The following is an 18,577-nucleotide window of genomic DNA, read 5'->3' as shown; positions in this document are numbered from 1 at the left end:
AACTAAAATGAAAACAACTGGTAAATCTCCTTTAAGCTGTTTTTTATTTTGCCATCAATAAATAAATCAATTCTTATTTCCTCTCCTTTCCATCTCCATTGTACGTGATCATTAGTTCCTCTTATAATAAAGTTCCACAGAACCCCATGTTAACAACCATAAGGTTCTGCTTCTAAAAATATGTTTGGCTCTGGGAAATTGACTCCTGAAGCTTTATTGGCAAAACAGGACACCAAAAAAACCAAAAACAAAACAAATCTGTTAAATATGATCCCGTCACTCTACTGCTGGATGTACTAAATATATTTTTCCCTCCAAGTTAAGTTTTAGCAGATAAAATCAGAGGTCATTCTATTGCTTGATTTTAGAGGCAAACATCTATTAATGTGCAAATTTAAATATTGTAATTGAACATAAATCCATTTAAATAAAAAAAAAAAAAAAAACGTAACCACCAACTTCAGATTGCCATCAGTTTCCATGTGGAGTGATCAGGCTCTGTGGGAAACGTCGAGGCCTGCAGGCCAGTAAGCCCCCATTAAGCTCTCCCACGACAAGTTGGGACGAGGGTCTGCTGCATCCTTTTCAGATGAGATAATTCCCCTCAAATACCTTCCTAATCCATCCCTCCTCTCCAAGATGCGGCTGCTTCACCATAAGGGAGACTCTCAAGTCGTCGGGACATGCAGCCGTCATCTGAAGGGTGTGGAAACCACAGAGAGCTGCTGTTACCAGTTCAGTCTGAATTCCCGTCAGGTGAAGCAAACCAGGAAGGAAACCATCTGATTGCTGCGCTGGCCTTAGATCAGCTGTTTGCTGCACTGTGGTTGAACTTCAGGGATTTTTGGGTTAGCATGCTAACATTTAGCATCTCTTTTTTTTTACCCAAACCAGGATTGTTTCTGTTTAACAGGAACGTCAATAATAAGTTGATCTACTCCAGAATTAACATTTAGGAAGATTTTCTACCGTCTTCTCACTAACATTGGCATCTACAATCAATTAAAGCACTAAACAATCAGCAAAAGCTGTTTATCCGCCACAGCTTTGTCCAACAAAGCGACCCAATCTCCAGCACACGTCCAGACCAGGTAACCAGAGTCCTCCAAGTCCTCCCAGCTACAGAAGAGCAGCCACAGGCGGGGAGGACCAGGCCTGCAGGGAATTGAATGAAAGCTCCTGGAGCTTTTGGGAAACTTTATCTGTTAGACCTCCTCAGGTTTTCCCACCTGCCGTAGGTTTGGGTTCCAGAGGTCTGTGGTTTCTTTGCTGAAATTTTTATAAATTATAACATTGAACCATAGAAATCTGCTTCCATCTTTGTGTTTAACACTTTTACTGAACAAGAGGTTTGAGAAAAACTTTGGACAAAACAAAGAAGGCAGAGAGGGCTGAGCGGTTTACACCCATGTCGCTGTACAGTTGACCCCAGATTAACCTCCCAGGTTAATATAATCCTCCTCTCACTGCTTTAGCCAACGAAAGACGAGCAGAAGTCCTTTTTTTCCCCTTTTCTTATGTGGAAATGGAGGAGAATGGTATTGGCACCATGCTGTGGCTTATTGAGGCCTGTGAGATTCTACAAACCAAAACACTGGTGGATCAATCCAGTTTCATCTCCTGGCCTCCATCGCTGATAGAAATCTAAACTCTTAATGCAAATATAAAGTGCAGCGTGGTTCCAGGTGGTTTCCTGGTCTGAGGGTGAGCAATAGCTCTGCAGCTTCCAGTCCAACTGGTTTCCCACAACGTCACCAGAAGGGAGGAGAAAACCGAAGGGTTAAACCATAAACAGGAGCAATCAATGGGGATTATATGCAGCGCCTCAGCTGTGGTTAAAACACTGATCTACCACAGCAGCACGAACCGTTTAGCTCTGAATGCTGCAGGAAGCCGTCGTTTTCTAACAGTCTGCTTGTTTTAGAACCTCAGGCTTTAAGATCAGAAAAAAGTCTGATCTGAAGCGATGTGAGCTCCATGCTTTACCTTAAAGCCTCTAAAAGCACTAAAACATGGATGCCACAGATGCATCATGAGGCCGGCGGGAAACTGACAGCTGTCAGGTGGATGCTTGGAGCATTTAAGAAGTTAAAGATTTGTTTTTCTGTTCAAACACTTCGATATAAAAACATCTGACTTTTTCTCTTCAGCCTCTTACAGTCAAAATGTAACATTTCCTTTTTGATTAAACCCCTCCTTTGACTTTTTGTCATAGCTTTTCACACAAAAAGACAACAATTTAGTTTAATTAAGTTTAAAGTTCTTAGATTGTTGTAAAGCAAAAAAAAAATGTGAATAATTTTAAGCTCTTGCAAATAGCATTTAGTTCTTTTATGTTTCTAAATATGGACAAAAAGAAAAAAAAAGACACTTTGACTAAAAAACAAATAAATCTTGGGTACAAACATTTTTAGAATTTTAATATGTCCTTTGAAGGTTTTATTGATGAAAAATTTGTTTCTGAAGCCAATCTTTTGTCTTTATAAAAAAAAAAAAAAATATATATATATATATATATTCCCAGTAGAGGTAAATTACTTCAGATCATAATGGCTTCTACACTGAAAAAAATAATGCTACATGCGGAATTTACTTAATCATATTTACTTAAACACAACTGTTTTATGCCCTACTATCCTAACATGAAATAAGTGTTTTAAAGTAAATAAATATTAAGTAAAAGTAAAAACGGTTGCATAATTTTTTTTCAGTGTACTTTAATGCAAAAGTTTTTGGAAGTAGTTTAAATCTGGATTAGAAATTAAAAACAAAGCTTACTTTACATTTTTAACAAACAAAAACAGTTAATCTGTGGTCTTTTATTCCTAAGGAGCAGCTCTTCTCCATCAGACCGTCTAATGAATCTTTTCTTAGAACAGATTTATTTTCTCCAATCCTCCATCAGACAGTTTTCTCACACAATTCTTTTTTTCCCCCCTCCTTTTAAATGTTTGGTCGCAGCTGCTTCATAGAGAACCTCCAGCTCCTGAGAAGTCCGCAAACAAATCGCGCAAGATTGGTCCGCAAATGTTTGTTTGATGCAAATCCGAACAAATCCGCCGCTGTTGGCGGACACTGCGCTGCGCTGTTTGCGCGGCTTGACGCAAACAGCTTTTCATGTCCAGTTCGACGCATATTGATCCAGCTGCTGCCAGCGGTGGGGGGGGGGCTTTCAGCTTGATGGCCTTTAAAAGGAAGCTTCGTTTGAAGCTTTTTTAAGCGTGTAGACCATTACCAAAAGAAAAATAAATAAAATGAATTTAAAGAAACAATATTAATATTCAGACTGCAAGTTAAATTTTTACCTTTTAAATTTTTTTAATTAAAATTATTCCCATTAAAAATTCCTGCGTTTTAAATAGTGCTTTAACAAAATTTTATGTGACAAAAAAAATTTACACATTTATGTTTCTTCATAACAAATGTTAGACAAAGACTAAACAGTCTAATTATTTTCAGGGCAAATGAAGTTATTTGAGCTCAGTGCGGCCTTTAGAAGAGATGAAGTCTCCTCCTAACATGTGACCCCCTAACCTGGCCCCACCTCCCTAATTACCGCATCACAGACCCCGAGATTCCTGCGGGTTATTTTGGAGAAACCAGCAGTAATTATCACGCAATTACTGCGGTGCGTTCAATTACGCCTCGATCAAATGTCTTCCGGCTTCCTTGTGTTTTGTTTCCCCCCCTCCTCGCTAAACGACAGAGTCAAAATAAAAATAAATAAAAAAACATTAACCTCCCTAAAGCAAGGAGAGACGTTAGTGTTTCAATTTAAGGCAGGCAGAGGATTAAACATGCGGCTCTCTAAAATGGAAATGCGGGCCCCTACATGCGTTCAAGGCTTGTTTTAATTACGCACCAATTTGCATTAAACGCGCCATAATTAGAGAGAAACAAAATAAACAAGCCTTTAAATAAAAGTGTGACTGCTAGACAGGAGAAAACAGGAGTGTGGATGTTGTCATTTAGGTTTGTACAAGCTTCTGAAAAAAAAAAAAAAAAAAGCTCTAACAGACAGAATCCACTTATGGAAAATTAATTTTGACTTAAGGGATCTTTATTGGATGAACATGTATGCAAGTGTGGTTGCTTTTAAGATACATTCAACATCTCTCCCTCTATTTTGGAGCATTAAAACTCCCCCCCTCCTCCCAAAAAAGAAAAAAAAAGAAAAAATAAAATACTTTGACTCCAGGATTAAGCCAAGTGCTGCTGCCGTTCAAACGTCCCATATCTCAAAGCTCCAAAGAGGAGATCTGCTTGGAAAATGAAAAGGCTGGAATAAAGTCTGGATCCGATCAGAAGCATTTTCTATTTTCTCTTTTTCCTTAAATCCAAAACATGTCAAATTTTCTTCTCTTTTTCTGCCCCCCTTGGAATAAAAGCTCAACCTCATGGCCAATTTATCATCTTTGGAATATTTAGAAAGATTTACATACAGCTTCTTTTTTTTTCTTCCCAAAGTTATTATAAACAATCTTAAATTCAGGAAAAGAAAGCGACTAAACATGGTCACTGTAACTGACCCAAATAGATATTTACATACTTCAGCTCCTCGCTGTAGCTGACTAAAAAAAAAAAAATCTCTGTTGTCCTAAAATAACAAATTTGAGAAATAAAAACTGTACAGAAGTGGATGGGGGTTGGAGGGAGAAGAGGGGAGGGGGGCACAGCGGGGGCTTTGTTCCCGTCGGTGAACCAGAGGGAAAATATTCCTCTCATCCAGAGGGCTGCTGGTCAAAAGGAGTTTGTTGAAATAACTTGTTTTTTTTTTATAAAGCCACTCTTTGTCGTCACAAAGCTGCTCCCCGATGCTCAACAGGACTCTTTTTCTTTTTTGTTGTTTTTCTTTTTTTTTGTTTAGATATGGAGGACAGGTGGGAGGAAAAAGCAGTTCGACTGCTGAGCATTCCTGCTGCTATCGTTACGGTTCATAAACTCTTTGTTTTTTAATAACAAGCAACAAACTAATCTGGAAAAAGAAAAGAAGTGGGAGCAGGATGGGAAGGGGGCCCAGAAAAGGCTGATCACAAGACCTGGAACCTCCAGGAAGCCTGGTCTTTGTAGTCCAAGCAGTCCGTGGCGTTAAAGTTGAGCTTCCATGAGGAGGCTGCAGTCGGCTCTTTGTAATCCAGGCAGTCGGATGAGTTGAAGGCCAGGCTGGAGCCGCCGTAGGCCTGGTGGTGGTGGTGATGGTGCCCCGACGACTGGCTGATGTGGTGGTGCGGATGGCCGGACATTGAGGAGGCCGTCATGGGGCTCAGCTGGTGGGGGTGGTGGTGGGAATGCATGGGGGCCAGGTAGGAACCACAGTCTACGCTGCTGAAGTAGGAGCTGGAGGGGGTGGGGTAGCCCTGGCCATAGCCCGGCGTCTGGTTGTAGGACATGGGGTAGGAGGTGGCGGCGGCTGCAGAGCCAGACATCGAACGCTGCATGCAGGAGGCGTTGGACGGGGGTCCGGGCTCAGGGAGCGGGGCGACGGCGGGAGCAGGGGCGTTTCCTGGAGAGATGGCCGGGCTCCAGATGGAGGAAACCGTGCTGATGGAGGTAGAGGTGCTGCTAAGAGCTGCAGGGCCGGAGTGGTTGGTGGACGAGGTGGAGGAAGAGGAGGAGCAGGCAGCACTGGAGACGGCCGGAGGGGTGAACTGGCCGCTGCTCTCCGATCCCGTGCTCTCCCGGGCCGGAGAGGACTTCTTCTTGGGCGGCCTGGCCTTGGCGCTGCTGCCGCTCTGCTGCTGCTGGCGACACTTTGCCCTCCTGTTCTTGAACCACACCTACGACCAGAACACAGGAGTTACCAGGCAAGAAGAAGAAAGAAAAATCTCCTTGACCATGCTGGGAGTACATTATGGAGGAAAATTGAGGGTTATTATCCAAGGTTCATTTCCACCTCGGCCCCTTGGCTTGGATCAGCCAGGGGTCTAATTTCATACCTGGTAGACGACTCTAAGATAACAGGCTATTGAGTTTCACCACACAGTAGGGTAACTCTAGAGCACTGAGAGGGCTGGACTTTGTAGAGCATTTTGTTTCACACACACATTCTGGAAATAACTGTGAGACAGAGGCCATTATGCCTTTTAAGATCAGCATTTGTTTGGCATTGCACTGCAGCATCTCCATAGTTTCTGCATCTCAGCTCAAATTACATCATAAACAGCAATCAGCTGCAAAATATAAAATATTCTATTCAAATTACATCATAAACAGCAATTAGCTGCAAAATATAAAATATTCTATTCAAATTACATCATAAACAGCAATCAGCTGCAAAATATAGAATATTGTATTTTATTCAAATTACGTCATAAACAGCAATCAGCTGCAAAATGTAGAATATTGTATTTTATTCAAATTACGTCATAAACAGCAATGAACTTAAAAAATATACAATAAATGATCATTTCTGAGCAACAATGCAAAGAAAATGATGACTGGGTAAAAAACATTAACAGTTCCTTCATCTAAACTGTCTAACTTTTCTGATTAAGCCAGTTTATTAGAGGCCATTAATGAATTTTGTCATAATTTCAGCTTTTTATAGCTTTACAGACTAAATTACTAACCTCATTAGAGGCTACAGCCTATTGCAGTGAAAAAAAGAGACAATTTTCTCCTTGGTGTTCCTAATATATTAGTTATTTCATAATTTATTTTTTAAAAACTTTTCCATTTATTCTGTGATATTTTCATGAAGTGAAAAAAGCGAAAAATATTAAAATAATAAAAGATCAAAGAGGAATGGTGCGGAATTAATGACGTCACCAATAAAATCGACATATTTTTCTCTTCATTTCACTTTGTTAACAAGAAAACAAATAAAAACAAAATAAAATTAACAAAAATATAAAAATAGCCTACTATTCAACAGCAAATATAAATATTTAACAGCGAATTGTCGAATAAAATATCTTTCTTATAAAGTAAATTCGTCGGAAATTAATGTGTCTATTTTATTTAAATGTATTTTTTTACCTGAACTCGGGACTCCGGCAGGTTGATTTTCAGCGCCACCTCCTCCCGCATGAAGATGTCCGGATAGCGGGTTTTAGCGAACAGCGCCTCCAGGACGTCCAGCTGGGAGCGGGTGAACGTGGTCCGCTCCCTCCGCTGCTTCCTGGGCGTCGCTGCGGGGAAGAAACAAACATGGCGGCCAACGGTCACAGGTGTGATCAACTTCCACTCCGTTAATTGGAGCGTCCCTCCGCCAGGAGTTATTTTTCTCCTCTTATTGAGGGCAGCTACCTGGATACCCCACCGAGGGGTGCAGCAGGTCCATGGCCGCGCCGCTCAGCCCCAGGCCGTTCACCCCATAGGGGGGCTGTTTGAGGTAGGACATCATGCTACAGGCGGTCACTGCTCCACCCAGCTCAGGCCAGTGGTTCAGCTTCCCCCGATGCTGCAGCTTGGCGGAGCGGAGGAGCGGAGCGAGTCACTGCGGACAGAGAGGAGGAGCATGATGGCGGACACAGGATTAATGACAGAAAATTACATTGATCATTTTATAATATTTATACAACATTACGACTTAACTGATATTCCACTTGCAAAATAAAAAAAATACATATATATAGGCCTATTCTCTTTTTTGTTATTTTCTTTTTAGGAAAAAAATGCACAATTGCAAATTATATATATATATATATATATAATTTGCAATTGTGCATTTTTTTTTATAAAAATAAAATTGCATTTTATCATAAGGCGGACTAAAGGCAGTCAGTAGGGGGTTTATGGATTTATAGAATAAAATAATCTGCTAACTAGCCTTTGAATGGCTTCTAAATCTGCACTGTTGCCGTTTAATTAATCATATTTAGTCACTTTAACACATTTGTTTTATGTCCTACCCTGCTAACATGAAACGATTGTATTAACTAAATATGATTAAGTAAATGCCAAAAACGGTTGCATTATTTTTTTCATTGTACAAAAAAAAAAAAAGATTTACAAAAATATTCTTTTGTTTCAAATAATGAAGGAAAGAAAAAATTAACAGGATATCTGCATTTCTAGGATGTAAAGTTATTTTAATCTGCTCAGCCATAGCTGCATTTATCTCCATTTATAAAGCCGTCAATCCTTTATAATTACAGTAGAAATAATGCTATTTAAAGACATTTAATTTTAGAGTTGTTTTGCGTCTTTTTAATTAAGATAATTACCTCCAGGTAAAATAAAAAATAGCATATGGTTCTACTGAGTCCATTAAGGTCGTTTTGTGTAATAAAAAAATAAAAACTAAGTTCAGTCCAACTCCAGGGTTTGTTTGTGTCATGGTGTGTTTGAACCTGCTTTATAGAACACAGTAAATGAAATCTAATTATACTTTAGAAGATTAATTTGAGATTTTTCTATTGAAGGAAAAAAAAATCTGGTGATTTTTTTAAAATCTCATTTCTGGTCTTTGCATTTTGTTTTTAATGTTGCAGCTTTAAAAAAAATAGCAACACACACTCCTCTGTCCTTAAACATAGAATTAATAAACTAAAACAAACCAGTTTAAATAAGTTTACGCATTTTAGTTTATGCACTCATGTAGATAGTTATTTGTTTTCATTTTTTAAATAGATTATTAACGAATCAACTATAAAATAATTTTACAGAAATATATTTAGGCCTTCATATTTAGAAATTATTTGATTTGATTTTCACTCAGATGAATCCAAATAATAAAGTCTTGTTTTTGTCCTGATCACCTCCCAGATGTTAACCAAATATCACGCAGGCCTGCAGAATGAAGTGAATGAAATGATTAGTGCCAGTGAGGCCCACAGTGAGCCAGCAAAGCAGCAGAGAACAGGAGAACATCTCGCTGCAAATGAACTCCATTAGAATTTAGATTAGACCTCCGGGGAGAGACGGAGCGCTTCACAAGGGCTCTTATCAGTGAAATAAATTAAGCAAAAATCAAAACACGCCTCTCCAATTATCTGCAGAGTGCTTCACGCGATTTAATGGACAATTGGGCTCAGTTAAAAAAATAAAACCTCAAAAAGCGAAGAATTGAAATATGAAAAAATATCTGCGCTCTTGGAGGAAAGTTGATTTGATTGGAGCTGAAAGTCCTTCTCCGTGCGGGATTAATTGATATATCTGCGGGAAATTCTCACGCAGATGATCAGAGATGACAATTGAATTAGTTTCTGTCACTTTAACCGAGAAGAAACCAAAATAAAACGATTTCTGTGGTAAATTTAAGTATTAAAAGTGGCGGAAAAGAAAACTTTACCTCGTTTAACGCCTTTCTCTTCTCCCCCGGAGTCCTCGGAGCCAAAGTGAAATTATCCAGCAGGAGGAAGTCTGCAGACTTGCTCAAAACCACAGAGTGAGCAAAGCCAGCGGCATCACGGATGGAAAAGGCGCAGACAGCTCAGCGCGTCCTCGCCGCGGTTCCGGGCGTTTTTTACGGCCGCGCGGTTCAAACTCATTTGCTTTTTCAGGGGGGCTCCTGGTCGTCTGTCAGGCTGTTAAAGGTGATTTCTAATGGAGACGGATGGAGATTGATCACCTTCTCTCCGCCCCGCGCCTCTATGAGCTGAGGATCACCTGCGGGATCCGCCTCCCGCAGCCAATCACAGCGCGGCGCTGGCTGTGACGGACAGCGCGAGTATCCAATAGGAGGAGGAGAACACCGCCCCTTTTTTCTGCCCCCTTCTCTCTCTGCACCTCCTCCTCTGACTGATCCCGGAGAAGATGGAGACCTTCAGAGGCCTGCAGAGAACAGGCCTGCGCTCTGCTGAGCCACAGGATGGATGGATGGATGGATGCCACAGCTAAACACTTTAAAGGTTCTTTTATTTTATTTTATTTAAAATGTTAAAAGCTTCTAGTATTAAGCCTCAGCTCATCTGCAAATGAGGATTTCTCTCTCTCTTAGAGATCACTTTGATCTCAGTTTTTCATCTTTTTTTAAAAAAGAAAGGAAAAAAGAGGGATAAAACCAAGAAGTTAAATTCATCTATTTTGATTTTTTTATTGATACCGCCCTCCCTCTTTTTTTTCTCCCCCCTCTTTCTTTTTTCCCCTCTCCACTCACACAGACAAATCTCATGAATATTAATGAGGTTTAATCCCCATTTAGAATTACATTTGAGGATGGTTGACGTAAAGTTTAATAGGGAAAGACCTCCAACTCGCTGCGGAGGAAAAAAAAATTGAATGTTCATGTTTTTAAAGGCAGAAAAGAAAGGTTTAGTCCGATTTTTCTGACCTTCGAAGGTTAAAAATGTTTAATTCTGCGGATCTCTTAAATGCAATAAATTAAATGTAGCCAAATAAAAAGCAGGAACATAAATAACTTAAAATAAAAAGTGCGTTAAGGCCTGCGGTGATGCTTTATTTTCTTTCCCGCAGAGGATCAAATCAGATCAAAATCAGACATGAAAGAAGAAAGGGGAAAATGAAAGGTGGTTTAAAAGAGGTCAAACCCTTTCCTGCACCTTTTTCTGCATTTTATGTCTGAAGTCCAAGCAGTCAGAGGGCCGCCAAACCCCCAAATACCAGGACCCCTCCTGTTCACAGCCACACAGGCTCCCTTAAATTATGCAAAAAGGCCATTCAACAAATATGGCCTTCTCTGCACAAAAGACACAGCTTATTCTGACATTTCTTGTTTTTTTTCTCCTCTCCTTCCTTTTCTCGATGTGAGACCTCCAGATAAACCCCCTTGAACAAGTATCAAGTTATCAAGTTGCACCAAGCTTTTTGTAATAAGAGCATTTTGTCTAATCCCAAATTGCAGTTGAATTTTCTTAATGCTGAGCTGGTAAAGCCTGGGATTAGAGGAGAGGAGAGGAGGGGAGGAGGGGGGAGAAAAGTTTGCTCCCTTCAGCCGGGAGGATTGGAAGAAGCGCGGATCTGCAGGGATGTTGTCGGTATTAAAACGGTGAGGCATAAACCTGAGAGCGGTTTGTTGCAGGGAGAGCCGGAGCGGAGCTACGGAGGCCGAGCAGCACCTGCGAGGAAGGAAAGGAGGGAAGGAAGGAAGGAAAGGAAGCCAGGCTCCTAAAGACCAGGCGCTTTTTACACAGCGCGGAAAAGGAGAATGGATCCAGATGTTTTTCACTCTTTCTGTAGCACCTGGATTATTCATAAGATCCCTATAATCAATGAGTTAATCTGCAGAGGTAAGGCTGGATTATTCTACGCATTTTATTCATTTTAAAATGGTAAAAATATTTTAGTAAAGATTTATTAAATCAGATTTTTGGTGCAGCTGCGTTTCAAAATTATCCAGGAGGGAAAGTTCAGTTCGGTGCATCTAATCTACAATTTATTGAGGAGAAAAATAATTTAAAGTTTATTAGTTTACCTCAGAGAGACGATAAATGAGGAGAAATTATTTTAAGATTAAGAGACACACGCAGGTAGACAGGAGAGCCTCCAGAGACGCGCCGCGCGTAAAGTGCGCGCAAAAAAGTGGGACTGAAGCAGAGAAATAAATTAGCGAATGAATGTGAAAGTCTCCGAGGAGAGACGGCTGCTGTCACAACCGATTCCAGCGCTTAAATGTCGGATGGAGGAGGATTAACCGCGCGCGCTCATCCCGGGGACACTTTCACAGCTCGGATTATTCCAGTTAAAAATTTAGATTTATTGAAAGTTTACTGTTTTTTTTTCCCCCGGCTCTGATCACACAATTCGGACAGAGGGAAAAAAAAACGCTAAAAAAAATAAAATATACATTTATATTTTTTATTTCCTTTAGTTGAGAAAAAAATCCAAAACACAAATTTTAAATAAAAGCACTTTTGTAGTTTCATGTGGTCACTTATATCCATTAAAATGTGATTTTATTAACCATCTAAAATAAACAAACAGCACCGACATAAAAATAAAATGACATAAATGCAAGAAAAGACAGACACCTTGTTCTGAAGTATGAAATCATAAAGACTTTATTACTGGAGACTTGGGTTATGACTGGAATAAATAATCAGATAAATGTTCACAGGTTAAAGACATGTGGAGCTCTAAGAGAGGCAGGTGGAAGCACATTTCTCTCCTCTTCTGAAGACAATAAATAGGAACCAAAAGTTGCAGAGCAAAACCGCACATGAGATGTGAAGACAAGCAGCTTATTATAGAACAAACCACAATAAATAATAAACAAATCTGTTGTTTTCAGGCTGAAGGTGATGAAAAGGATTTGGAAAGCAGAAAATGGATGGAAATATACAATATTTTTTTCCTTTACTATTTTCTTTTTGGTTTTAAGCAGAGACAATAAAAAAGCACAATAGGAAAGATTTATGAACATTAATGCAGCTCAGATATTTTACAGGTAATGCAACTAAAAGTCAAGTAGTAAAGAAGCTCCAAAAACAGATGTTCTTTTTAATACCACGCTGTCTGCTCTGCACAAAAAGATATTTATATTACAGAACTGTACCTTTTCTTTAATGACCTCGAGTTAAAATAATAAAAAAAGATCTCAGCGGACTGAGTCGGTATAAAGTTGGTGCAAAGTTTCAGTCTCTGCTGTTTACTGGATCAAAAACCTCGGAAGGAAATGTCTAAAAGCTGCGATCAAATGAGAGTAAAAAGTGAGAATATTCATGGAGATACATTTCTTTTATTGGCTACATGTGTTGGTTTGTTGACGATCACTGAAGGACACATTTCTCCTCTTTCTTGGCCATCTTGCCTTTGTTCTGCTCCAGCGTCCGCTCCAGGTGCTCGTCCTCCGCCTCGGCCCTGCCAACCACAAACATCAAAACATCACAAGTCTGGAAGGGGCTTTATGGGACATGGAGAGAGAGGGAAGGTGGGGGGACACAGGTAACGCTGTTGTTGCCACGGCAGCCTCGTGCCAGGGGCCACGCTCTGACCTTTCACCCCTGCTGGCACCGTGGATCTGGAGGAGATCCCTGATGCTCCTCCTGCAGGCCGGCTCTGGGACGTCTGTGAAAAAAAGCCGCTCTCTGTGGGACATTTCTGTCTGTGACTCACTCTTTTTCCTGGGCGTCCAGATCCCTGACCAGCGCGTCCCGTTTGTTGACCAGTATGACCAGTTCATCCAGCAGCAGCTGCTCTCGTCTCTTCTGGGCTTCAGTTTTCTGCCAGTCTGCAAACAAGAACAAAAAAACAGAGGAACCTTGAGACTCTGACACCAGGATATTTGGAAAACTCTAAAAACTCTATAAATCAGCATCTTTAGTGTGACTTTAGGGCCATTTTCTAGCAGAACGGGTGTGTGTGCCGACAATTACATGCATGGATCGCCCGTTCCCACAGGACCATGCTGCCACTGAAAACCTTTGATGTTATCACGCCACTTTATGATTAAACATCCGTTAAAATAAATGTTCTATGGAGAAACGCGTTTCCTCATCTGTTGTGTTAAATAAACAAACAAGCAGGGGAGCCTCTGTCTCTGCTCTCCAGGGTCTTTCCAGGAAGGGGCCCCACAGGGCCCAGGTGGGACCCTGATCCAAATCCCCTCAGCCTGCCTCTGAAGGAGGGGGGGCTGCCCACAGGAGAGCACCCACTCCCCCTGGGGCTCAAATATCCGCCTGGGGCTCCGGGCTCCACATTTAGCCCCCATGGGCGCAGCGCTCCTCCCTCCCCGTATCCCTCCGCCCCTAAAACATTGAAGTCATTCCAACCTTTCTGAGCGACAGACAGAAGGCCGCCTTCTCCTTTACAAAGAGCTCAGACTCTAATGGGAAGATCTGTTCGGCTGTTTCGCAGCTTAAGGAAGGCAGGGAAATCCCTCCTCTGTTTCACAGAGACGTCTGCAGACCAACCTCTCTCTGTTGACCTGATTTCTGCACAAAATAAGAATTTTATTAAAGATAAACTTGGCTGGAGTTGCTTATCTCTTTGAAGTCAGCGTTACTGTCTTCCTGTCTTTTCACTTTTTCAGAAGAAAATTTGCTCTCAGGGCAGAAGTCGCCAAACTTTAGTTTAAAATATGTCCAGACTTGCTGCTTAAGACTTTGAGTTACCGCCCCCCCCCCAAACGTAGTAGTTTAGACCAGAGAGAAACTGGGGCGATCAGTGAAACAGAGAAGCAGATGAGTCATCAGCTTTTAGATAATTGTGAGGCAGGAATTTGTGCAGCCGGATCCATCAGAACTGTCCCACAGCGTCCCTCTGTGACCCCGCCCACAGGAAGGAGAAATTCATTTCTACAACTTCCTGCAAAACCGCAGAAAGGTTTCCAAACCCTTCCTCCTCCTCCTTTGGAACAACAGCGAGCCAAAAAGCCAAATCCTAGCTGATTCCTGAAAGGTGGTGGTGGAGGGGGGGTTGCTGCTGTCAATCACATGCCGCAGGGCCCCGCCCCCCTCATTAGGAAGGTAAACAATAAAAACAGTCGATGAGAGACGTGACCAGGCAACACCAGAGCGGGGCAGGCTGGGTAACCAGAGACGGAGGAACAAACAAAACACCCTGCAGCCGTTCAGCCCCCACTTAGGCTCCGCCCCCTCCATCAGAGAGAGAGTTGGAGGTAGAGGGAGGTTAAAGACTTAGGAGGTGTTCAGATGAGCCTCACCGTGCACGCCAGCGGTAACCATGTGAGCCTGAGCATAACACACAAGAATGCTCCGACTCAATCCGGTACACCCCTCCCTCCCTCCCTCCCTCCGCATTTATTCAAACCGCTCCAAAGCCGCGTCCCCTCAAAGCCGAGCGAGAGCGTCCGACATGCAGCTGCCTGCTTCGTCCTCCTCCTCGTACCGAATATGGAAACAAAGCGCTTAAGGCGTCTCCTGAGACTTTTACACCCGAGTAGGACTAAAATGTGAAGGTGTTCCCCGTCGTTCCTTCTGCTTTATTCTATTCTGCAAAAGGCCCCAAAAAAGCAGCTGTGGGCTGCAGGCCAGGAGGAACCAGGAGCCAAAAAGCATCATCACAGGAAAAGAAAGAAAGAGGACAGGAAAAGGAAAACGTCAAAATGTTTGTGGATCGAATCCATGTGGTTAAAAGGACACAAAAAATGCAATCAGACTTTTGAAATAATTAATTAAAATCACCAGTTCTGTTAGTTTGGAAGCTAACTTCTGTAAATTATGAAAAATAAGAGGAAACAGAAAAAGTTCCAGAAATGGATTCTGGAGATCAACTGTAAACATAAAATGACAATAATATGTCATATGATCCAGGAGCTAAACGCTATCAGACAAACTTCTGTATTTATAGTCATTTTCCTCCAGAAAAATGTAAAAAAAAATTTGTCGAGATTTACTAAAAGATTAATGTTTAATAAAAATAAAATAAAAAATAAAAAACTCCCTTTTTATGACTGGATCCTGTACCAAAAAAAGTCTAAAAACGTAAATAAAAACGTTGGAAACCCTTTAGTTCTTGTAAAATAAATGTTTAGTTTCCATTTATGAAACAAACAGGAATATGAACTGATGATATAAAAACATTCAAAAGCTAAATGACGACTTCTGAGGCTCTAATATTCAATTAATCTGAATCTTTTATTTTAAATCTTGGACCAAACTTTCTGTTAGCACAGTTGGAGGTTTTTTCGCCGCTAATTAAAAAATCACCTTCATTTGGAGACAAGAAGCGGTTCTGAAATAAAGATTTTCTGATGTATAAATCTAAATCTGATTCTCCTCCAGCAGGAATCCAGACAGAAGCTCAGATTAGGCCTGAACTGCTGACTTTGCTAAAAATAGACACCGTTTCAAACAAAACTTCATATTTATTTAAAATCTAAAGGAAACAATCATTAAAACGACAAGCCTTCTTTAGTGAGATCTGCAGCAACAGGTGAGGGAAGGGCGATGAAATCTGTAGGATCTCTATATCCAAAAGCGATGTAAAAACTCTGATGATCAACATTTTAAGAAACAGGCGTGAAGCTGAACAACACGCATCTGTTTCTTAAAATGTTTCATCTGGAGGCGGCAGGATGTCTGACGGGATCAGAGGTTAGAGCGTTACAGCCACTTCCTGGTTCCCCCATAGAGACATCTCTGGTCTCAGTCGCCTGGCAGCCCTGAAAGAGTCGGCGACATCATCAAAAGTCGCCCATGTGCGCAGCCCCGATGTGTTACAAAGCACAAATAGATTTACAAATGACCAGGTGTGTGTGTGTGTGTGTGGAAAGGGATAAGCTCCTGCATAGGATTACATATTGATTTTAAACATATAAAAAAAGGCTTATCATATCAAACCGTAACAGGAAAAACTCATGCATAAATCCCTTTTACACAGCCAGAGGCGGTCCACTTTAAAACACGGAGCGAGCCGGCACACCGTTCTGTGTCCGTCCAAACACTCGGTAAGCAGATAAAGAGGGCATAGTGGATCAATTTAGTGGCAGGGAGATGAGAGCGTGGCATACAGATGGCATTTCCCCGCCTGGCATCACACCAAGACGGTCCAGGAGGCGGTTCTTACTGAGCATGCTCAGAAAACCACATCAGAACAGCTTCTAGTCTGATGCTAAAGCGATAAATATCATTTCATTCTCAGACTCAAAAACATTAGAGTGGAGGGGTATAGGACCCAACAGTAGGTAGCAACAGGTTGGGGAGGGGAAGTAACCTCTGATCGCTTTCTAAATAAACATATTTATCATTCACTGAATCCTATTCTGATTTCCTCCTTATATTTTTCCCCTGTACGCTCTGAGCCGTTCTGCAGGCTGAGCGCCACGGTTAGCGTGTGGCTGTAGTAGCATCCGGCGTGACTGAAAGGATGCGACAGATGGAGAGGTGTTTGACTGACTGCAGGCGGATATTTTTCTCAGCGGGGTGTGCGAGTGTCAGGGCAGGTGTATCACAGATGGGCTTTTCCTCTCACCTTCCTTCTCTCATCTCTGGCTGACTGTGTCATTGACTGGCCAACCAAATCAGCAATTACTCGCACTCCAGACCGCTGCTCAATAGACCTGCCCCAGCACCCAATAAAAGCGACACACCTGTGTGCTCCCACACACACTGAGAGGGGAAAACACGTGGATGGATAGATCCTCGCATGTCGCCGACTTTCCTGCCAGCAGCTCAGGACTATCTGCGGCTGCTGCAGAAAAGGGAGCGCTGCTGAATGTTAAGTGCCTCCCTTAGGGAGGGGAATCAGGCCGGCTGATAAGTTAGTCAGCTGCAAACCCAACAAGTCCGCAAGAAGGCGGCGAGCACGGCGGCGACACAACACACAGCGGTGGACCCATACAGACCTGCAGACATTTTAAAGAGTTACTTTAAAAGTTTTCTTTTAATTATATGAGCAAAAGAATAAAACCTTAACTGGGATTTGATAAAAACAAACAGCCTCTGCTGGTGAGGAGGAGGAGTTTAGAGCATTTTAAAGTCTCTAATTCTTTGAAGAAGAGGAAATATTTTTAGAAATGTCAGATACCAGAGATGGGCTGTTTATAAAGAACGATAAACTGAAAGGTTGAAGTGGAACCAAGCGGACAGAATGAGTGAACCAGGAGAGGATGCAGCTCCCCCCACACGCTGCTTGGACCCCTTTCCTGCTAATTACAATTGATTCAATATGGAGCAGGTAGCTTATCAGGTGCCTGCTGAAATTACAATGGCTGTCCAAAGGCCGGGAGGAGCGGGAGGGTTTGTGGCGGCGCTGGTCAATGTCGAAAAGCAAAATCAATTAGCATTGATTGGCAAAAGGTTGCTTTTCCCACAGAGGATGCAGTCGAAGGGGATTAAACTTCCCTGGCCCTCCGACAACTTTGATGCGACACAATGGCTGCTTTTTCCTTCTGTTTGTGGTGTATTTAAACAGGCTTTCATTGCTAAAACTGCTGTTTTTATTATTGCACAGACTGCCTCTCAATGCAGCTGGGGCCGGATTTCAAATCAGGCCCCGGCTCGGCAGGCCTGGCTAGGAAACAGATAGCATTGATCAAGTATCACAGAGCGAAAAGCCTCGCATCTTAATCCTCATCAAGAAACAGAAGCGGAATTTAAATAGTTCTGCTTCAGGCCCTAAATGAAGGGGGATCAGGAGGCAGGATGGGAGGAAAATATGAGCTTGACCAAAAACAAAACCCAGACGTGTACTGGTTACCAGTACCAGCTATTACAGATCCTACAGGCTAAATGGGTTTGAATGGTAGAGGGGGCTGAAGGCAGTGAAGGCCCATAAGTCCAGATACTCCTGAAAAATCAGAATATTATCCCAAAAAAACATTTTTAATGTTAGTCTTTCCAGATAGAGGCTGTAATATTGATCAATTATATATATTAGTATATATATTTATGGAATGAATGATCATAAATTATATTTTAAAGGCACTTTTAGCCACTAGGGGCGCTAAACCTGTGATTAGCCTCTAAAAACTGTTTATTTCTGGACACAATGCCTCAAATCTTATTGATGATATTGAAGGAGGAGTCGATGGCCGTCTGCTGTTCCATCAGATATCTTCTCTCTGGTTCTGTCGCCTTCTGACCCAGACTGAGACCATTCAGCCTCTCAGGATTTTTCTTTCTTTAAATGTCAGGATTCATTTCCTGGTCATGGTGGGCTTTGGCTCAATACTCAAATTTCTGGACACATCGTTCCTTTAAATTTAAACTCGCCATATATTTACCTCTACGTGTAAAGTAAATATCACATTTTCTCTTCCTGAAATGAACAA

The 18,577-nt window shown here is 41.7% G+C and overlaps 2 protein-coding genes and 1 long non-coding RNA gene across 6 annotated transcripts in view; 1 reads left to right on the top strand and 2 right to left on the bottom strand.

The window, feature by feature from the left end:
• Positions 1–4,038: 4,038 nt before the first annotated feature.
• On the bottom strand, positions 4,039–9,518 carry otx1 (orthodenticle homeobox 1). Its single transcript, XM_038307431.1, has 4 exons — positions 9,236–9,518; positions 7,249–7,438; positions 6,979–7,130; positions 4,039–5,777 (listed from the first exon to the last, which is right to left on the bottom strand). The coding sequence occupies exons 2-4, from the start codon at positions 7,343–7,345 to the stop codon at positions 5,031–5,033; spliced, it is 996 nt and encodes a 331-aa protein (XP_038163359.1). The 5' UTR covers positions 7,346–7,438; positions 9,236–9,518; the 3' UTR covers positions 4,039–5,030.
• Positions 9,519–9,691: 173 nt separating this feature from the next.
• Positions 9,692–13,326, top strand: LOC119798089. Of its 2 annotated transcripts, XR_005282669.1 has the most exons (3): positions 9,692–9,794; positions 10,925–11,132; positions 12,669–13,326. It is a non-coding gene; the product is annotated as an uncharacterized LOC119798089 (long non-coding RNA). The 2 variants fall into 2 exon arrangements; XR_005282668.1 differs by lacking the exon at positions 9,692–9,794 and having other exon boundaries at positions 10,705–11,132.
• Positions 11,881–18,577, bottom strand: part of ehbp1 (EH domain binding protein 1) — a 186,223-nt gene continuing 179,526 nt past the window's right edge. For all 3 annotated transcript variants that reach the window (XM_038307428.1, XM_038307430.1, XM_038307429.1), the window contains 2 exons: positions 12,958–13,072; positions 11,881–12,702 (listed from right to left, as the gene is read on the bottom strand). In XM_038307428.1, coding sequence (XP_038163356.1) covers positions 12,612–12,702; positions 12,958–13,072 — 206 coding nt within the window. In that variant the 3' untranslated portion in view covers positions 11,881–12,611. The remainder of the gene's footprint in view (positions 12,703–12,957; positions 13,073–18,577) is intronic.

The sequence above is a fragment of the Cyprinodon tularosa genome, unplaced genomic scaffold, assembly GCF_016077235.1.
Source record: "Cyprinodon tularosa strain WSP-4 unplaced genomic scaffold, ASM1607723v1 ctg61, whole genome shotgun sequence".
Taxonomy (NCBI): domain Eukaryota; kingdom Metazoa; phylum Chordata; class Actinopteri; order Cyprinodontiformes; family Cyprinodontidae; genus Cyprinodon; species Cyprinodon tularosa.
This window is presented reverse-complemented; position numbering and strand designations above follow the sequence as displayed.

Excerpts from the sequence above, each read along its gene's own strand:
- otx1 (XM_038307431.1), bottom strand. The coding sequence starts at position 7,345 with ATGATGTCCTACCTCAAACAGCCCCCCTATGGGGTGAACGGCCTGGGG. Across the intron at positions 7,131-7,248 it reads CCCCTCGGTGGGGTATCCAG|CGACGCCCAGGAAGCAGCGG; the intron begins GTAGCTGCCCTC and ends TCTTCCCCGCAG. Across the intron at positions 5,778-6,978 it reads TGCCGGAGTCCCGAGTTCAG|GTGTGGTTCAAGAACAGGAG; the intron begins GTAAAAAAATAC and ends TTCTGGTCGTAG.